This window comes from Melozone crissalis, unplaced genomic scaffold (genome assembly GCF_028551555.1).
Source record: "Melozone crissalis strain CALT ecotype California unplaced genomic scaffold, PUWL_Pcris_2 ptg000042l_1, whole genome shotgun sequence".
Lineage (NCBI taxonomy): Eukaryota > Metazoa > Chordata > Aves > Passeriformes > Passerellidae > Melozone > Melozone crissalis.
Genome location: NW_026535820.1, coordinates 44794691 through 44811403, shown reverse-complemented (window position 1 = coordinate 44811403; position 16713 = coordinate 44794691). Strand labels below are relative to the sequence as shown.

The 16713-nt window shown below is 39.7% G+C and overlaps 1 protein-coding gene across 1 annotated transcript in view; it reads left to right on the top strand.

The window, feature by feature from the left end:
* ANKH (ANKH inorganic pyrophosphate transport regulator) overlaps nucleotides 1–16506 on the top strand; it is a 97803-nt gene extending 81297 nt beyond the window's left edge. The window contains exons 9-12 of the mRNA XM_054284558.1: nucleotides 11974–12103; nucleotides 12745–12868; nucleotides 13455–13554; nucleotides 15835–16506. Coding sequence (XP_054140533.1) covers nucleotides 11974–12103; nucleotides 12745–12868; nucleotides 13455–13554; nucleotides 15835–15951 — 471 coding nt within the window. The 3' untranslated portion in view covers nucleotides 15952–16506. The remainder of the gene's footprint in view (nucleotides 1–11973; nucleotides 12104–12744; nucleotides 12869–13454; nucleotides 13555–15834) is intronic.
* The last annotated feature ends 207 nt before the right edge of the window (nucleotides 16507–16713 follow it).

Sequence of the window (16713 nt, the reverse complement as noted above, 5' to 3'; positions counted from 1 at the left end):
CAGATGCTGGGAATAGACTTGAAAGATTCAATAGGGGGACCCCATCTCCACCTGAAAACAGCAGGGTGAGGTCCAGAGTCACAGTGTTTCTCTTGCTGGATCCCTGTGATGAGATCAGTTCCAGCCTGAAGAGGGGAGGAGGAAAGTCTTTGTTCCATTTGACAGGAGTTTACTGCAAGCCATCCCATCATTTTCCTAATTCTCAGTCATCATCTGCTTGGTTATGCTCTGGTATTAATCATCAAGCACCTAGGAGATAAGAAAACCCTGTTCAAGAACCAGGAAGCCAGTGTAACAGGGAAAATTCCCTATATGAAAAAATGAGAGGCACAGAAGACAAGACTCAGTAGTTGCTGCTTCTGCTTAATTCTGTTAGAGCAAGAGTCAAACACTGTGGAAGAGTAGCAGCTGTGTTTCATTCAGGCTGGAAAACCTTGTCTGATTAAAAGACAACTCGAGATGCCTGAGCTTTTGCTCTCTGCTTTGGATTTGGCTCTGCCAGACTAGGAGCTGCCAAGTAGGTACTGGCTGCTGCCTCTTCTGTCCAGTTTATCAGCAAGGCTCCACCAGCCAGTGAAATGTAGCCCTGGCAGATAATACTGGAGTCAGAATGAATAAAGGGAGAATATTCATACCGACTCAGTGTATTATTGCAACAGCATTGCCTTATTGATTTATTCCCTGATGCTCTGCAAACACTCTTTACTCAATTGTTGTTCAATTTCCAGCTGAAGTCAGCAAATCATATTTCCCAGCCTTAAGTCTGGCAGCTGATTTTTCCCACGAGGGACACCAAAGACTGTACAGTTTTCATAGGCCCATTTGCTCTCAAATATTCAGTCTGTAGTGTAATAAATATACCATTTCATATCCCTTTCTGCACTTACAAATAAGTTCATTTTCCACTTGATAAACTATCCTGTGTGAAGCTCTTACATGCATCAGAGTGATGTATTTGATGTTTTCAACTATGCTGTCTGCTAAATAATGAGACATAAAGCAACTCTTGACAGAAGTTAAAGGAGAAAAGTTAAATAATTCATTGCATCTCTGCAGCAAGCCTGACTGCTGGCCTAGTAGGTACCCTTAGTTTGCACTCAGGATAACATGATTTAGGCTTGCATGTTGAAAAATGCCAAGGAGCACGTTCCCATTTCACTGAAATCTTTTGAAGGTAGAAGAGGAATATCCATAGCATGAAATAACTTCATGGCAGATCCCTGCAGTGCACAGTTCCCACTGGGTCCCAGGAGGAGAGGAGGTCCCATGGCATTTGGCCACCCTGAATGCACTTCCTGAGCTGCAGTTGCTAAAGGAATATCATGGTCTCCATTTTCTTTCCAGCTTTGGAGATAAAATACCTAGAAGGCCAAGAGACAGAAAATTGCATTCAGGGCCTGATCTGAGATTAATTTTTAGATGCCTTAGTACATGTGAACATGTTTTCACAAAAAAAATGGATAGTTTTTCTCCTTTCCAAAAGAAAATAAGGTCAGTTACCATTATTACTATTAGACTGTCAGGTAGCAAGAAAATGAAGAAATACTTGAATTTATCCCTTCACCTTCATGCATTTGAGCAAACAGGGGAGAAGGGTTGTGTGTGCTCATTTGATTAAGTTTAGTAAGGCTCATTAATCAAATGAGCACACACAACCTTTGCTCCTAGAGAGGAGCAAAGTGATTTGCAATTCTGACCCTTGCAAGAAACTGCTGGGGCTTTTACTCCATTATTCCTCTTACATTCTCACAAGCCCTTTAGCCAAGTACCTGCTGCCTCATCCCCATGCTTTCAAGTGATTCAGATGCTGAAAAAGGAAGCAAGAAAAAAAAAAAGACAGCTGTTTCCTTGTGACTGATGCCATGTACTTCCCTCATTGTATTGAGAGGATTGCTACCAGAAAAAATCACCCAGTAATTGCAACTTGGATAGCTCTGGTAGCTATAAACATTCCAGGCTGCTAATACTGGTTCTTAGTTCACAGGCTGAAATCTTGAACAAAGTGGGGATTTCTGAGATCCTTAATTTAGCCCTTCTTCTCTGTGCTTTACATCTCACCTGCATGGAATGCTAAAACCTCCTCAGTTCCCCATCTCAACTCTTATGGAAATGACAGATAGCAGGCATTCTGAAGATGGCCCACAAGGACCAAAGTCTGAATTCAGAAAAGGGGCAGTACTGGAGAGGTGTGTGGTGAAATATGAGCATATTTAATACTAAAGAGAGAGCTAAAGATGTAGTCTTTGTGCATTGATGGTGCAGAAGAGCAGCTAACAAGTAGATACAAAAGGAACTGAAATTCACAAAGCCTCATTTTTTCACAAAATTTGACTCATGACCTAGGGAATAGCATCATGGTCTGAAGATGACAAGCCATACGTTTAGGTTGCTTGGCATTTCAGATACTGAACACCTTCCCTGCAAATGGGGAATGCAATGTGATGTCCAGTTAAAAACCTCATTGATCTGTTCTGTCTTGGGGATTTGGCTGCTGTAAGCATTTCTGCCTTACCAGAAGAAACAGCTGTGCCACACCATGAAAAAAAGGATCACGATGATTTCTTTCATGTGAACAAGCATATCTGTGGATTTATCAGTGTTCATGTGCTCAAACTAAAACATTGCACAAACTAAGTTACCTTGTAGAAATCACAGATTTTAATTCTGGAGCAGAAAGTTTCTGATGGAAATAATGCTTTTCAGTTTTTGAAATGCTTGTGTTCTGACAAAGCACAAATGTTTTTGGCACATTGTGTTGTGTTTTGTGGTGTTGTAGTTCCAGAAGGTCAGTTACCAACCACTGCACTAGAATTTATAAATGGAAGGTTATGTTAGAGCCAAATTTCTTAAAGTTGCTTGTGTTACTGCATTAACTAGGGTGAGCCTTTGCTGTCTTTTAAGGTTGACCAAGGTTAAATGATTTTTATTGGCAGGGAGGGAGAGTGGTTTTTTTTTTTTAGGAAGTCTGACTGCAGAATTTTAGAGTTTTAGTTATAATTCTTTTTAATGCATCCCACAGTGTCAAATTGCAGATTAATACTGCCAATCATCATTCCCCTTCCACATAGTTTACAGCAGTCAAATTTATAGTATATTGTCCAGTTCATCCAGGTTGAAGCAGTGGTAGATCCTCCCCTCTCTAAGGTCATGCTTACAGCTTTCCTGAACTGGAATTTTTCCTGAATATCTCCTTTTCTGATTGTGAGAATAATCAATTACCCCTGAAGATCTCAGAGTAGCTACTACAGTGTATCTCCATTCCTGGTATTTGTTGCTTACTTTCAAGAATACCTTTTTATAACAAAGAAGAGCTTAGTCATGGCTAGCAACTCTAAGGAACAGTACAAACTGTATTTTTCTCAGAACCGAAGTCCTGTATAGCTTAATTTAGTCTTCTTTGTAGTTCTTCCTTCTGAGTTTAAAGATAAATGGAAGAAAATGAGACTAGCTGAGCTGGTCAGAGTGCTGACAATGCCAAGGTTGTGGGATCAATCCCTGTATGAATCATTCACTTCAGTGCTGGATTCAATGATCCTTGTGGGCCCCTGCCAACTAAGAATATTGTGTGATTCTATGAAATGTACTTAGGAACTATATTTTGCTGCCACCATATCTACTTGTGACATTCTGTGTCAGAAGTTGAAGCCATTGCAGAGGCCACTGGATTTATGTTCATTTTTTCACATAATTTATTGGCTGTCTTTGCTTTGCATCTCTGCATTGCTTTATTATCAAAGGTTATAACCCAGCTTTACTAAAGTCATGGCAAATTTGGACTGAGAGACAGTAAAGTCCACAGGAATAAATGTCACAGCAAGAATCTGGTCATTCTCAGGGGACACAACCCCAGCTGCTGACCACACCAGTATTTGAAATTCCCTGGGTGACAGAGTTCAGTGTCCTTATCTCTTGTGAGTATACAAAGAAAGAGCATGAAAAACACAGACAACTCTCCAAACTTCTCCAAATCTCTCAAATCTTACTTCACCAATGGTCTCATTACAGCCTTAGTGTATTAAAAAGATCTCACAAGTCTTATCAAGAACATCCATACTTTAAAAAAGCAGCATTAACTTTGAAGACTTAATCTGTTTTGTTTTGACTTTATTGTTGTAGACCATATGAGGGTCAAGGACAGTTTTTAGAGTAATAAACTCATCTACTCATCCAGTGGAGCAATTTGTTTTGACTTCTTTGATTTTGCCCATCCCTTAACTCCAAGACTGTTTTTTTAATCTTCAGGCTGCTGGCACAAAAAAAAAAAAAAAAAATTTGGAAAATGGCATATTGGCAAAGAATAACATTTGGAAAAGGGCATACTGGCAGACAGTTGCTCAAGAAGCTTTTCACCTTTTCAAGGTCAGGTTTAGTTCCCATTTCAGTAAATTGTTTCAGGCACGAATGGAAGCATTCCTGCCTGCACAGGAAGATGCTGGACCACCAGAGGCAGACTTTATGAAATCCTCCCAAGGTCCTTGTCCTATCCATGGTACTGCATTGAGCCTTTGTCCTGGAACAAAGGTTTCTTGTTTGCTCCAGTGAGGTGGAGATTAATGTCTCCTTCATGATTGTTCAGGTTTCACACAAAGGGTCTGTTTTGCATGAGTGGCTGGAGCAGGCAGAAAAGGAAGCATCAAAAATTGTCCCTGCAGCAATGTTTCTGTTCAGACTCCATGTTCACAGTAGGAGGAGCAGCAAGGGGTGCAGAAAACTTGGGACAGAAGAAAGTTATTAAGCTGGGAGATGGACAGTTAAAAGGAGACCAGAAATCTGACATCTTTGGTTTATTGAGGCTTCTTAGAAGTGAAGTAAAATATTCTTCTTTCTGTAAAAAAAAATTAGGCAGCATAATTCATTGGGAAGATGTAATGACTACCTTAAACAATTTAGTGACCCAACCCAGCCTGGAAAATACCACCTAAGTACTTTCAGCAGCAGCTGGGGAGAAAGCAGATGTGGCATTGTGTTAATGCTATCAGAGCATCAGTGAATTGTGCAGCTGCTGGACATGCCTTTATTTCTAAAGAATGTAGTGTTCTGTCACTGTGGAAAGCTGGGGGAGGTGGGGGGGAGATTTAGATATGTATAAACCAATTATTTCAGGAGGAGATATAAAGTTAGGGGATGTTCCCACAAGCAGGCTCTGATTCCTCTGCCACTTGACAAATTTTATGAAGGCTGACTGCAGCTTTACACCCCCTGCACAGAACACAAAATGCACAGAAATCTATACTGACTTGCATGTGCCTGAGGGATCATCATTGTCAGAGAATGTCCTTGTGATTCAAGTCATTATCATAAATCAGTTTCAGATGTGACTGCAGTCTGATATTTTTACTGCTCACAGATCCAGGGCTTTTTGTTTCACGGGACTCCACAATTTTTCAGGTTGGAAAGGCCTCAGGTCCAGCCTTTGTGCTGAGCAGTGTCTGCTCTGAAGTCAGAACAAGTTCCCTGGGGCTTTGGACAATCTGTTCCTCAAAACTTCACATTTCCCACACAAGGACCCAATTTCTGACCTCTTCTGAGTTACATGGCCCATGAACACACATCATAATGTATCTCAACAGAGCATCAGACTACAGCAGCCTTGGCCCTGAGATTTGCTCTGTTGGTCAGAGCATGCTGCTGATAACACTAAAGTTGTGGGATAAAACTCTGTGTGGGCCATTCACTGAAGAGTTGGACTTGATAATCCTTGTGGGTCCCTTACAGCTCAGAATATCCTGTGGTCCATGACTTAACACCTCAGAGTCTCCAACAATTTGGGATGATGAATTCAGGTTGTTTGCTGTGTATCAAAATTTCCTCAAAACTGCAGGTGTGTCTCTGCAAAGGCTGCTGTCTGACAGGAAATACAGCAGAGATAGCACGAGCCTGCAGGCTCACTCTGGCAAGGACCAGGTTATGGTCTGCAGCAAGCTTCTGTAGCCAGGCAGTGATGCTGGCCTCAAGTGTTGTGTGAAACCCAGTAATTCCTCCACAGATTGCAAAGAACTTTATGATTCTTTATACAACCGTTCTTCAAAAAAAGAAAAGAAAACAGCTACCAACCAAACTGAAAAAAAACCCCTTAAGTCTTTAGAGACAAGGTTTTTACTTTATTATTTTCATGGTAAATCGGATACAATTTCCTGTCAACAGGCAATCCTGCCTTTTTGATAAAACCTTGACTTTATGATTTCTTGGCCCACAATAAAACACAAAAGCTCTTCTGTGTTTAAACCAATGAGTAGCTGCATAGCCTTCCTTCATAAGAGCCCTGTTGAATTCCTTCTGTATTTTTCAACTACCTGAGAAGTGCATGGTAGCTTCAGGAGGTAGTAGGACTTTGTATTCTGTGCCACACCTCTGTGCAACACGGAAGCACAGCTCCAGGGGAATCTGAAAAGGGGGGTAACTATTAACTTTACTGTAGCTTCCATATGAGTAAGCAGTTAATAGTTACAAACTGTCTTTACTTATTTTCTACTTTTACTTCATAAAAATACAGAAGTGCAGTTTCTTTTAACAATAAGATGCTGGAGGAAGATTTTGAGTGAAAAGCTCCAGTACTATGTAGTCATTTAGAGAACTGAATTTTCAAGGTTGATGAAGGTATGGATTTGAAATAGCTGTAAGAAAGCTATTTAGCACTAACAATTTAAACAACCGTTTTTCCCAACATCTTACAGAATAGATTATTGAACAGAGAAGAGAAATTCAGCATTTGACATGAATGCTAGCTAGAACAAGATACTGTCTTGACTTCAAAAATGTATCTGTGAAATCAGCTCATCTTGTGCGATACAAGCTCTGAAAGGAGAGAGAATTATGGAAGTTCTGTTTATGTCAGGAAGAGGGAGACCATGGAGACATTTGGCAAATCAGGAGATCCAACCACATAAGACTCAGGCTACTTTTTTATTTGTTTATTGCACAGTTCAAAAGGCTAAATCATGTGATTTATATTCTTCCATAGTAGTAAAAGTTCAAAACTTAGCTGATACTATCCCAAAGACCCTAGGTGCAATTCAAAGCTAAGATGTGCAATAATTTTCAAAGTAGGTTTCCTCTGCCCTCACTGGGCACCATGTAGCATAAATGGTAATAGGAAATGAACAAGGCATGGGTTAAATTAAGCTGCAATCCTCAATACACACATAGAACAATATCTTTAGGGTAAAACACTTGACTTGGACAGCCATACTTCTGCAAATATATCAGGTTTAACAAAATACATGAAACATCTGCTGAGAGATTTTTTGCAGGAGAAAAATAGGAACTGCATTTCATCATAGAATAACCTTTACCAGGTTAACCATCTTCCACAATAAAACTGTTATTCCAGACTCATTCCAGGTTGGCATATGTCTAACCTATTTTTAAAAACATCCATTTTGGATTCCTGAATTTCTTTCTGAGGAACATAGAGCCATACCATGTCTCTGTCATCTGCCAGTGTTTCTTCTTACTGAAGACTGCATGAAGTCTAGAAAAGTTGTACTGTTGTTCATAGCTCACTGAGATACTATTTTGTGCTTTATATTTATCAATGAATGTCTCAAAAAATAGGCAGTTTTCTGCAAGTGCTGAAAAGCAAATCAGTCTGGCACCCTGCAGTTTGCTATACACATGACAATAGCCTTTGTTAGCATAATGTATTATAATGCATTATCTAGTGGGTCTCTGAGGTTTAGTAATCCCTGTCAGCAACCAGAATAAATGGAAATAGCTTCCAGGAGATGCAAGGCCTATGAAAAGACTGTTATTTTTCAAGAACTAGAAGCATTCAGACTCACACATGCAGCCTTTGAAACAAAATCTCATGAACAATCTTTCATCACAATCATTTGTGAAAGTCAAATGATATAATTGTACTTAAGAGAATAAAGATAAATTGAACTGAACACTAGCAGTTCTGTACTTTCCCTATTGGAAAAAAGTGATTTGGTGCATTCTCTTAGGCTTGGTGGCAGCAAAAGTTTTTAATTTTGACTTTTGAATATGCTTAGACATGGAATTTGTTAGCTGAAGATAGCCAGGTTCCACATAAAAATAGGCACACCTCTTTGAGGAGGGTGTCTAAGCCACAAGTGAGAGCATTTTCTACTTTAATGCACAACTGTATTGAAAAAAAAATCACTAATATTAGATAACAGAGCATAAAACCTGCATGGGCTGAAGGTGCACCAGGATTACTGAGCTCCTGAAGCCATAACTCCCATGCAGCCTGGGAAAGGGATCTCTTACACTACACTTGCCCTGCTTTTTATGCCCTTCCACTCAGCATCTCCCAGTGACCTTTAGCAGGGAGATAGTACTAATCTAGCTGGAGCTTTGATGTGAGCTAGTACAGCTGCACTAGTTTCCTTATGGTGCTGTGAGTTGTTGACACATTTAGTAAAGTTTTTCAAATTTTACTAGTGTAGAACAATTGAGGGCAAAATACCAAAACTCAAAACCCTTCAGATCAATTGAAATTACTAAAACAACTTCAGAAATGCTTAGGTAACTGTTGTTGACAATACAATTGATAATACATGCAACTGTCATTATGCAGAATTGCTTATTCTCTGTAGCATTCCCCTCTGCTGTTGACACCTTTGTTTCTTCCTGTATTTTTAAAGCACTCATCACTGGTCAGTTGAAGTTCCAGTTAAATAATCAAAGTCTTTAACAAAACTATCCTTTAATATCATGCTGCACTCATACCATAAGGCATCAGAAAATCAAATAAGCTCTGTTGCTAGAATTCTACAAGAAAAATCCTTATTCCCAAAACACTGAAATACTTTGGCCTCAGCAGAGTTGCCAGTTACAACACTCAACAGCAAAATGCAATTGCAGCCTGAAGCTGCAGTGCCACTCTGTATGCACATTGCTTGCCTCTGCAGAAGCTTTCACTGTTTAGTCTTCATCTCTTGATTAGATTAAATGAAGGTATAGCTGTAACCCTAACCAAGCCATTTATTCTATATTTAACCTTGCAGACGTGCATAGAAATGCAAGTGGGGGGAAAAAACAGGGTTAACTTAGGAGAAACATAGGAAACAGTAATAATAATTAGTAACAGTAGTAATAATTTACCTCTTGGTAAATCTACTTCCTAAAATCTTTCCTGATCTGAGTCACAGGAAGTTGGCACTGCATATTCCAGTAGAGCCAATCTCTAGTTGTCTGTGCCACGTTTTCCTGGACTACTCTTACCATCTTCTCCAGTCTTCTGTCAGGCATCACCTTTCACTGAGATAACAGCAATCATCCTAAGGACCACTCAGAATCACAAAAAAGCTGACTTCATCCTATTTTCAGAACATGCCATCTGTAACAAAATTAGCAACTGAAATACCTTCCTGCTTTGCATGTTTAGTGTTATTCTTTGCCTGAAGTAGAGCCTGGGTTTTTTCCACTACATTTCGTCTTTGAAACAGTAAAGTCGCAAGCACTCTAGGATTTGAATTGCAGAGGGCTCGAATGATGCAAAGCATTAATTTATTTTCCTGATGCTTTGTTCCCTGTGGGCATTGAGAATATCATCCCATAAGATGATAGCGAGGGCTCTCTTAGCAAAATGAAACTAGTTATCAGTACTGCAACCAAAAGGATGGAAGCATGCTGAGACAAAAATAGAAGGTCCTTCTGCTGCCATGCCTCACCTCCTCAAACTGCTTATTCTTAAGCTTAGCAGTCTTTACCCACCAGCTGCTGTGTAAGTGCTCTTTGAAGCCATTTACCAGCACAGCTCTCTGCTGGTCAGGGGTGGGGGAGACTGCAGTTTGCAACAGCTGAGGGGGAATGACCACTCACCACCTGAGTGTGAGGCATTCTCCCTGACTGGCAACCTGACCTTACTCCAGTGGGAGCGGGGTGGGGATTGTTCCTATTAGGGCCAGAAGAAAACCTTGAGAGAGCAGAATTGAGTACAGTACCTTTGGTCACTCATTTGCTTGCCTCTCTAACCATATTCAACACTTTCCAGTGGCTGTTGCAGAGGGAAAGACTGCTGTTTGCCTTTTGCTAGCAGTGGGCAGGCGCTGCTGTTAGCATACACGTGTGGAATGTGGCAGCAGCAGCAGCAACTATACTGCTCATTATGGCACTAAATGGCATTGGGCAGTGCAAGCTGTGTAAAGGTCCTTGCTTTCATGAAAAGAGCAAATTATAAATGAAGAGTGGGCATCTTTATATCTTACTTTATTTCCTGGGCTTTGAAGAAAGATTTGACAAAATATTCCCTGTATGACTGCTTTATGGATGATTTGCAGTGAGTGCAAGTGACTGCAGTCTGCCTAAGGGTGTCTCCAGCAGTGAAAGAATTCACTCTGTTGTTGTACAGTTACTTTTTAATAACTGAATTCTCAACCATACAACCCCCTCTGCTCTAGATGTCCCCTCTGCTTCAGTCATACCTTGTACAAGCAGATTGGCACAAGAAGTGCTCAGTTCTTTTGTCTTCTGCTCTTGCCTTCCTCCACTTACTGTTCTGTGTAGAGGTGATGGAGATACACTGCAAGACAGCATCAAATTAGTCAAGTAAAACATGCAACTGTAACAAAAAAAATAGTAGTTCCTACTCTAAGAAGTGGAGAAGAAAACTGAAGATGGACCTTTATGCAGGAATGTGAAATGTTTTGTTCACCACACAGAAGGTAAGAACATGGGACCTCCCACAGGCTGCTCAGTGACAAGCCTTGGGAAGCTCCTGCAGTCGGGGTGCTTGGAGGCTAAGCAGAAAGAACAATTTCTGACACCCTATCAAAGAATGAGAATGAAATCCCAGCTGTCTAAGAGGTGGTAGGACTTCAGAGACTAGTTTGAAAAGTCATCTGAACATGTAGGGATGTGACAACTGGATAAAAAGAAAAGACCTAGCTGCTATGATCCTAGGTGGTAGGCTAAATTGTACACAGAGTGGTTATAGAGTCTTACAGACTCTATTGTACAGCCAATGTGCATAATTTACAGGGTGCACAGATTTGTAACGTGACAAGAGGAGTCAGGTTAAATGCCAGAGCATTTAAGGTCCCCAGTTTTGCACCATTCAGTCAGCTTACTTCCATAATATTCACTTTACAATAAATAACAATATAAGAATAACAAGAATAATTGTCATAAGAATATTGTTACAAGAATAACAATAAGAAGTAATTTTTTATATACAAAATCAAATTAAATTACAGAGTAGTTATACCTGAAGATATGCTTTCTTATAGGGAAAGTCCTGTAAGGACTGTCAGGACTGTTCTTCAGTGAATGTCTTGAGCTGAAGCCAAAACTGCAGCTGCCAACACCCCCTTCAGCTCAGATGGAAACCTCAGGACTGGCCAAAAAATTAAACAGCATGTACTACCACTGTACCAATTGCCATGGGTTTTTCATGGAAATCTTCCTTTCCTGTATGGACTAAACAGTACACTCTTTAATGAAAATAACAAGACTTAGTGGATCTGTAGCCTGAGAGCACCATGTCTGCAGGACTGTGCTGAACACCTTTGCCTTGCTGCAGACTTACTGCATACCAACAGCACTCTTTCCAGCAGCAAATTTAAACACCTAGTCTTAGATTCAGGTCAGATCTCTGGGTCTTGGAGGACTTCAAATCTTTAGTTACTGAAAATTCTGATAATCTGTTTAGGAGTACAAGTGTTTTAACCAGATGAAGTGCTGTAAAAATCTGGGAGTTTACTGTTTGAATAACAATGCACCATTCAAGTACAACCACTTGCAGAAACCATAAAAATTCTTTCTCTATGCATCACACTTGGTATGTGAGGAAAATTAAGAATAGGAATTGCTTCTGAAGTTAAGGTATCTCTCTTATGTACACACATGTATTCAAATGCAAGCTAAATAGAAATCTATACTATGTATATTTACCATTAGTAGAGTTATCTACTCATAAGTAAACAAATATTTTAGTCCAGGAGGGTCTACCTTTTCTTGTGCTTCCCTTCTGAAATATAAAGATTTTTAAAATTTTGTTCTTTCTAGCTCTGTTTTGTGATGTTTTGGACGCCAAACGTGTCAGAGAAGATTTTAGTTGACATAATTGGAGTAGACTTCGCTTTCGCAGAGCTGTGTGTTGTTCCTTTGCGCATCTTCTCCTTTTTTCCACTTCCAGGTAAAAAAATATAAAGAAAATAAAAGTTCTGTGACCTCGGTGGCTCCTTCAGAGCATAAGCATCATATAATAAAAGTTAATACTTCTATCAAAGAGCAAGACAAGGTGGACAACAATAATCAAATTGTTTCAGATTTCTATCTCTGTAATTAAACGCAACATCTTTTAGTCTTTTCTGCTTATGTGACAAGACAGTTTCATAATAAAGGTAAACTACAAATACAATAATAAGTACATGTAGATACCCTTTTTGTACCTGTTACACCTTGTGCCACAGAGGAGCCAGATGGAAATTTTTCCTTGGCAGAACTTCTTTTTAAGGAAGGGGACAGTTTGGGGTTTTTTTAATGAGGAAAACAGAATGGACTGACCAATAAATTGTTCTCTAAATAGAACAGCTTTTAGGAACAAGTGCTGTCCATAACTGATTTTTTTTTGTTTCTTCATTTTCCCAAATCAGTATATTAGGGCAATTTTAACACAAGATCTACTTGCTTTCTAGTAGGGTGCAAAGTTACCAGCAGTAAGTTTTGCAGTAGTTATTTCTGAACAGTGCTCTCTGCATGGAAAAGCTGCATATGAAATTACTGACTTTATTTTTTTACTATTCTTGCTTCTTTTTCTCCCCTGTTTATGAACAGTGACTGTCAGAGCACACTTGACTGGTTGGCTGATGACTCTGAAGAAGACATTTGTGTTGGCACCCAGCTCAGTGCTGCGCATTATCGTCCTCATCACCAGTCTCATCGTGCTGCCTTACTTAGGGTAAATCGTTATTCCTCACAGAACCCCTGGATTTGCTTTCCTCTTCATTCCTCTTCCCTGTCACTGGATAGCTGAATTTGCATAGCTGGGAACATTTTCTCCACATACTAACCATGATACAAGGCCTAGAGAGTGTCACTATCTGGAAAAGAAACATTTACAAATGTACAAGCATGACTGCTGTAGACAGGCACAATTGTGATGTCCCTTTGGAAAAAATACACAAATGTCAAAGAGGCAAAATGTGTCCTAAGGGGAATTTATTTCCATGTTATTAAACTCACTGTTAAGAAAGCTAATGGAACAATATCTTGTTTATAAGCTTAATAATCTATTCTACAGCACTCTGTACAAGACTTTAAATTCTTAGTCCATAATTTGATTCAGTGTGCTTCTTTTACTAAACAGTGTAGCCATTAAAAACAAACGAGTCCTTTAAAATACCAGTTATTCTCTTAGGCAGTGTATTGTGTCTTTGAAGAAAATACTTCTATCATCAGAGTGGTTATATATGCCAGTGAAAATGTAATTATGAATCATGCACTCTCATACAACAATGACTGCTTTCTTTCTATGCCTCCAACAGAGTTCATGGAGCCACTCTTGGAGTAGGATCCCTTCTCGCTGGTTTTGTAGGAGAATCCACCATGGTTGCAATAGCAGCCTGTTACGTCTATAGGAAACAGGTAAGAATTAGTCTCTGTGGCATCTGATGAAAGCAGGTGGTGAATATAGTGGGTTTTACTTCAGATTAAGTTACACTTTAGCAATGCAACTCCCCAGAATCCTCACTTTGGTTTGCTTCCCTGTCAAGTCTCAGAAGTGTGCAGCTTGGAAAGTCTTTGGGTTGAAATAAAACCAAAAGGTGCCCTCCAGCTGTTATTGGGCATCTAGGCCATGGGACGTGCTGATCTTCGGTCAGAGAGCCTCTTGCTCCTCTAAACACATGTATCATGGACATCCTGACCTTACCACCAGCAGTTTTGTGCTGTATATTAGCTGCTGCAGTACAACTCAGCGTCTTTATGTGGGTGTAGGAACTACTCATCCAAGCTTACAATATGTGTATCTATATGTATATAGAATCATAGAATCACAGAATCACAGAAGGGTTTGGATTGGAAGAAACCTTAAAGTTCCAAGTTCTTTCCCATGGAAGGTGTTATGTAGTGTTACATAGTGTATATGTACATTTACATCTGTAGGTATACACTATGTAGTACATATATCTCTGTATATACACTTTTTTTTCTTTATAAAACCAGCTCTGCTGAAATTCAACAAGAAGTACAGATGCTTATGGTTTTTTGCTGTCCAGAGGAGTGGCTTAAAACAAAACATACTCCTGCAGCAGTTGACAATTAGAGCTTATAAATAATTAAACAGGTGCTTTTTTACATACTTTAAGCACTACAATCCTGCATGTGTGGAGTAGCAGTGAAATATGGATTTTGAAAAAGATTCTACTAAATTAGGTCAAACACAGGGTAAATATTGGCTGGGTGTCTGGGTACATTGCAGTACCTGCATGTTGTTCCCTTTCAGTTATGTGTTCAAGGCACCGTGTAGGGCTCTAGGTCCAGCTCCAAGCAGAACCAGCAAGGTGTGTATGTCATTCTGTAGTACAGGAGGACTCTGTGGATGGAAACAGAAAATATAAGCTATGCAGTAACTTTTTTTTTTAATTAGACTTCTTAGAAAGTGCCAAGTGGAAATACCTACCACTTCTATTTAAAACAAAAAACCAAACTACAGAAGATGGAATACCTAAAAGCTTTAAATTGGAACCACCTAAAATCAGTTTTGATATGTGTTGACAGTGCAGGCTTTGGCACAAGTTCAAAGTGTACAAGGTTCATAAGACAACAGAAGAATCATAATGTCTGTCATGATTAATTTATCATGTTTGCCTTGAGAACCAAAGAGTAAAACTTTAAGACACTGAAATGACTTGTCTTGACCTTTGTTTTCACAACATCCTCGTTGCTAGTTTGTTACCATAGTAGCTCACAGAGTCTTTCTGGCCAGGGACATTGCGCTTCGTTTTTCTCAGTGGTGAGGGCAGGTAATAGGAGTAATAATTGTGCCAGCCTAATTTATTCTTTATTCAGTGTCACAGTGGCAGAGCCAACCAGTAGCTCTATTACACCAGGTTATTCTGACCTGCAGTTGGAGAGCTGCAGATCAAATGTTATGTAGACACCTCTGAAATTTTGGAACTCTGATACACCCATCTCAGCTGAATCAATAATACCTGTGGGAATATTTTGTCTGCTGTACAATTGTTTTCAGTAAAACTAGTCAGCCTGCTGAGAAATGGGTAATAAGGAACAGATGCTTCAACTTGTTTTTTAGGGGCCTGAACTCTTCTTAGCTTTACTAATCCAGGACATCCTGGATGAATCATAGGACTCTTGAATGACCTCCTGCTCCTGCTGGCCAAAAATATTCTAATATTACTTTCCTTTGCTGAGGCAAGAGATCACAGTGGATCAGCAACACTAAGAAAAGCCGGAATGCTCACATCTTGTAAAATTCCTGAAGTTTGACATTTGAGAAATTAGGTTGCCACCTCACCTCCCTCCCGAGAGAAGCTTTTCTTCTCTCACATTTTGTTTTCCTTCCTTTTTTTAAATAAGAAGTCTGTGATGTAAAAGATTCCAGATGCTCTCTTCCCTCCAGTCTTGCTGAAGCCTGTTTTGGATGTCGCTTAGCATAAGAAATGCCTGATTGCATTTATGTTAGAAAGGAGAAAACTGAGCCCCAGGAAGGCTACAGAAATCTTCTAAGTTAAGCCAAGTCGTTAGTGGCAAGCCACAAATATGACACAAATATTCTAGTTTTTAATAACATACTCTAACAAACCATATTCTCACCTCACTTCTCCCACCTCAGTGTCCAAAGCTGATGGGAGAGTGTTCATGCACAACTTACTGATAGGTTTCTGGATGCTTGTTTCAATCTAGAAAAAGAAGAGGAATGAGAATGAGACAGCTGCAGAAGGTGAAGACTCTGCAATGACCGACATGCCTCACACGGAGGAAATGACAGACATCGTAGAAATGAGAGAAGAGAATGAATAATAAATGGGATGCAATTGTTCTCTGCAGGGACGATTGGAGTGACGCTTCAGCATCTTGTCGTCTCTCATACTTTTTTGTTTGTTCATTTTTATTTTTGTAATAAAGAGGCCTTGATTTAAAAGGTTTCAGATAAATTCTCTAGCATACTGAGTATGCTCTCACTGATGAGGGACCTAAAAAGAGGTCTTTGCTTCTTTTTTTTCTTTTTTTTTTTCCAATTGAATTTTTTTTTTCTCACTCCATGCAAGCGTAAAAGATACAATTGCATCACTGTAGAGTCTTCCTTACTTATGCATCCACCTTCTCTGGACAATCTGCATTTGTCAACCAAAGCCCCGCTCCTGTGCGCCTGTGTGTGTGCGGACCTGCGCTCGCACGCTCACACCGCCACGTGCCACTGGCTCAATGCTACTGCCATAACCCCACTCCCTCCCCTCTCTCCTTCTCCTTCCTTTTCTTGATCAGAAATGGAAAAGAAGTTTGGAATACAGAGCTTTATTTTACTTGCTTGAAAATGACTTTGCTACATAAACTAATATACTATGGTGAACTATATCTTTTTGTTTGGCCTCATCACTAGAGCTTATACTGCACAGGGTACAAGACAGGGAGGAACGTGGGAGTCTCCTCATAAAAAGTGGAGAAAAACAGGTTCCTCTCTCATGTTGAAAGTGTGTGGATGTGTATATACACACACAGGTACATGAACAGAGACATACATATATATATATTTTTATATATATATATATGCATTTGATAAAT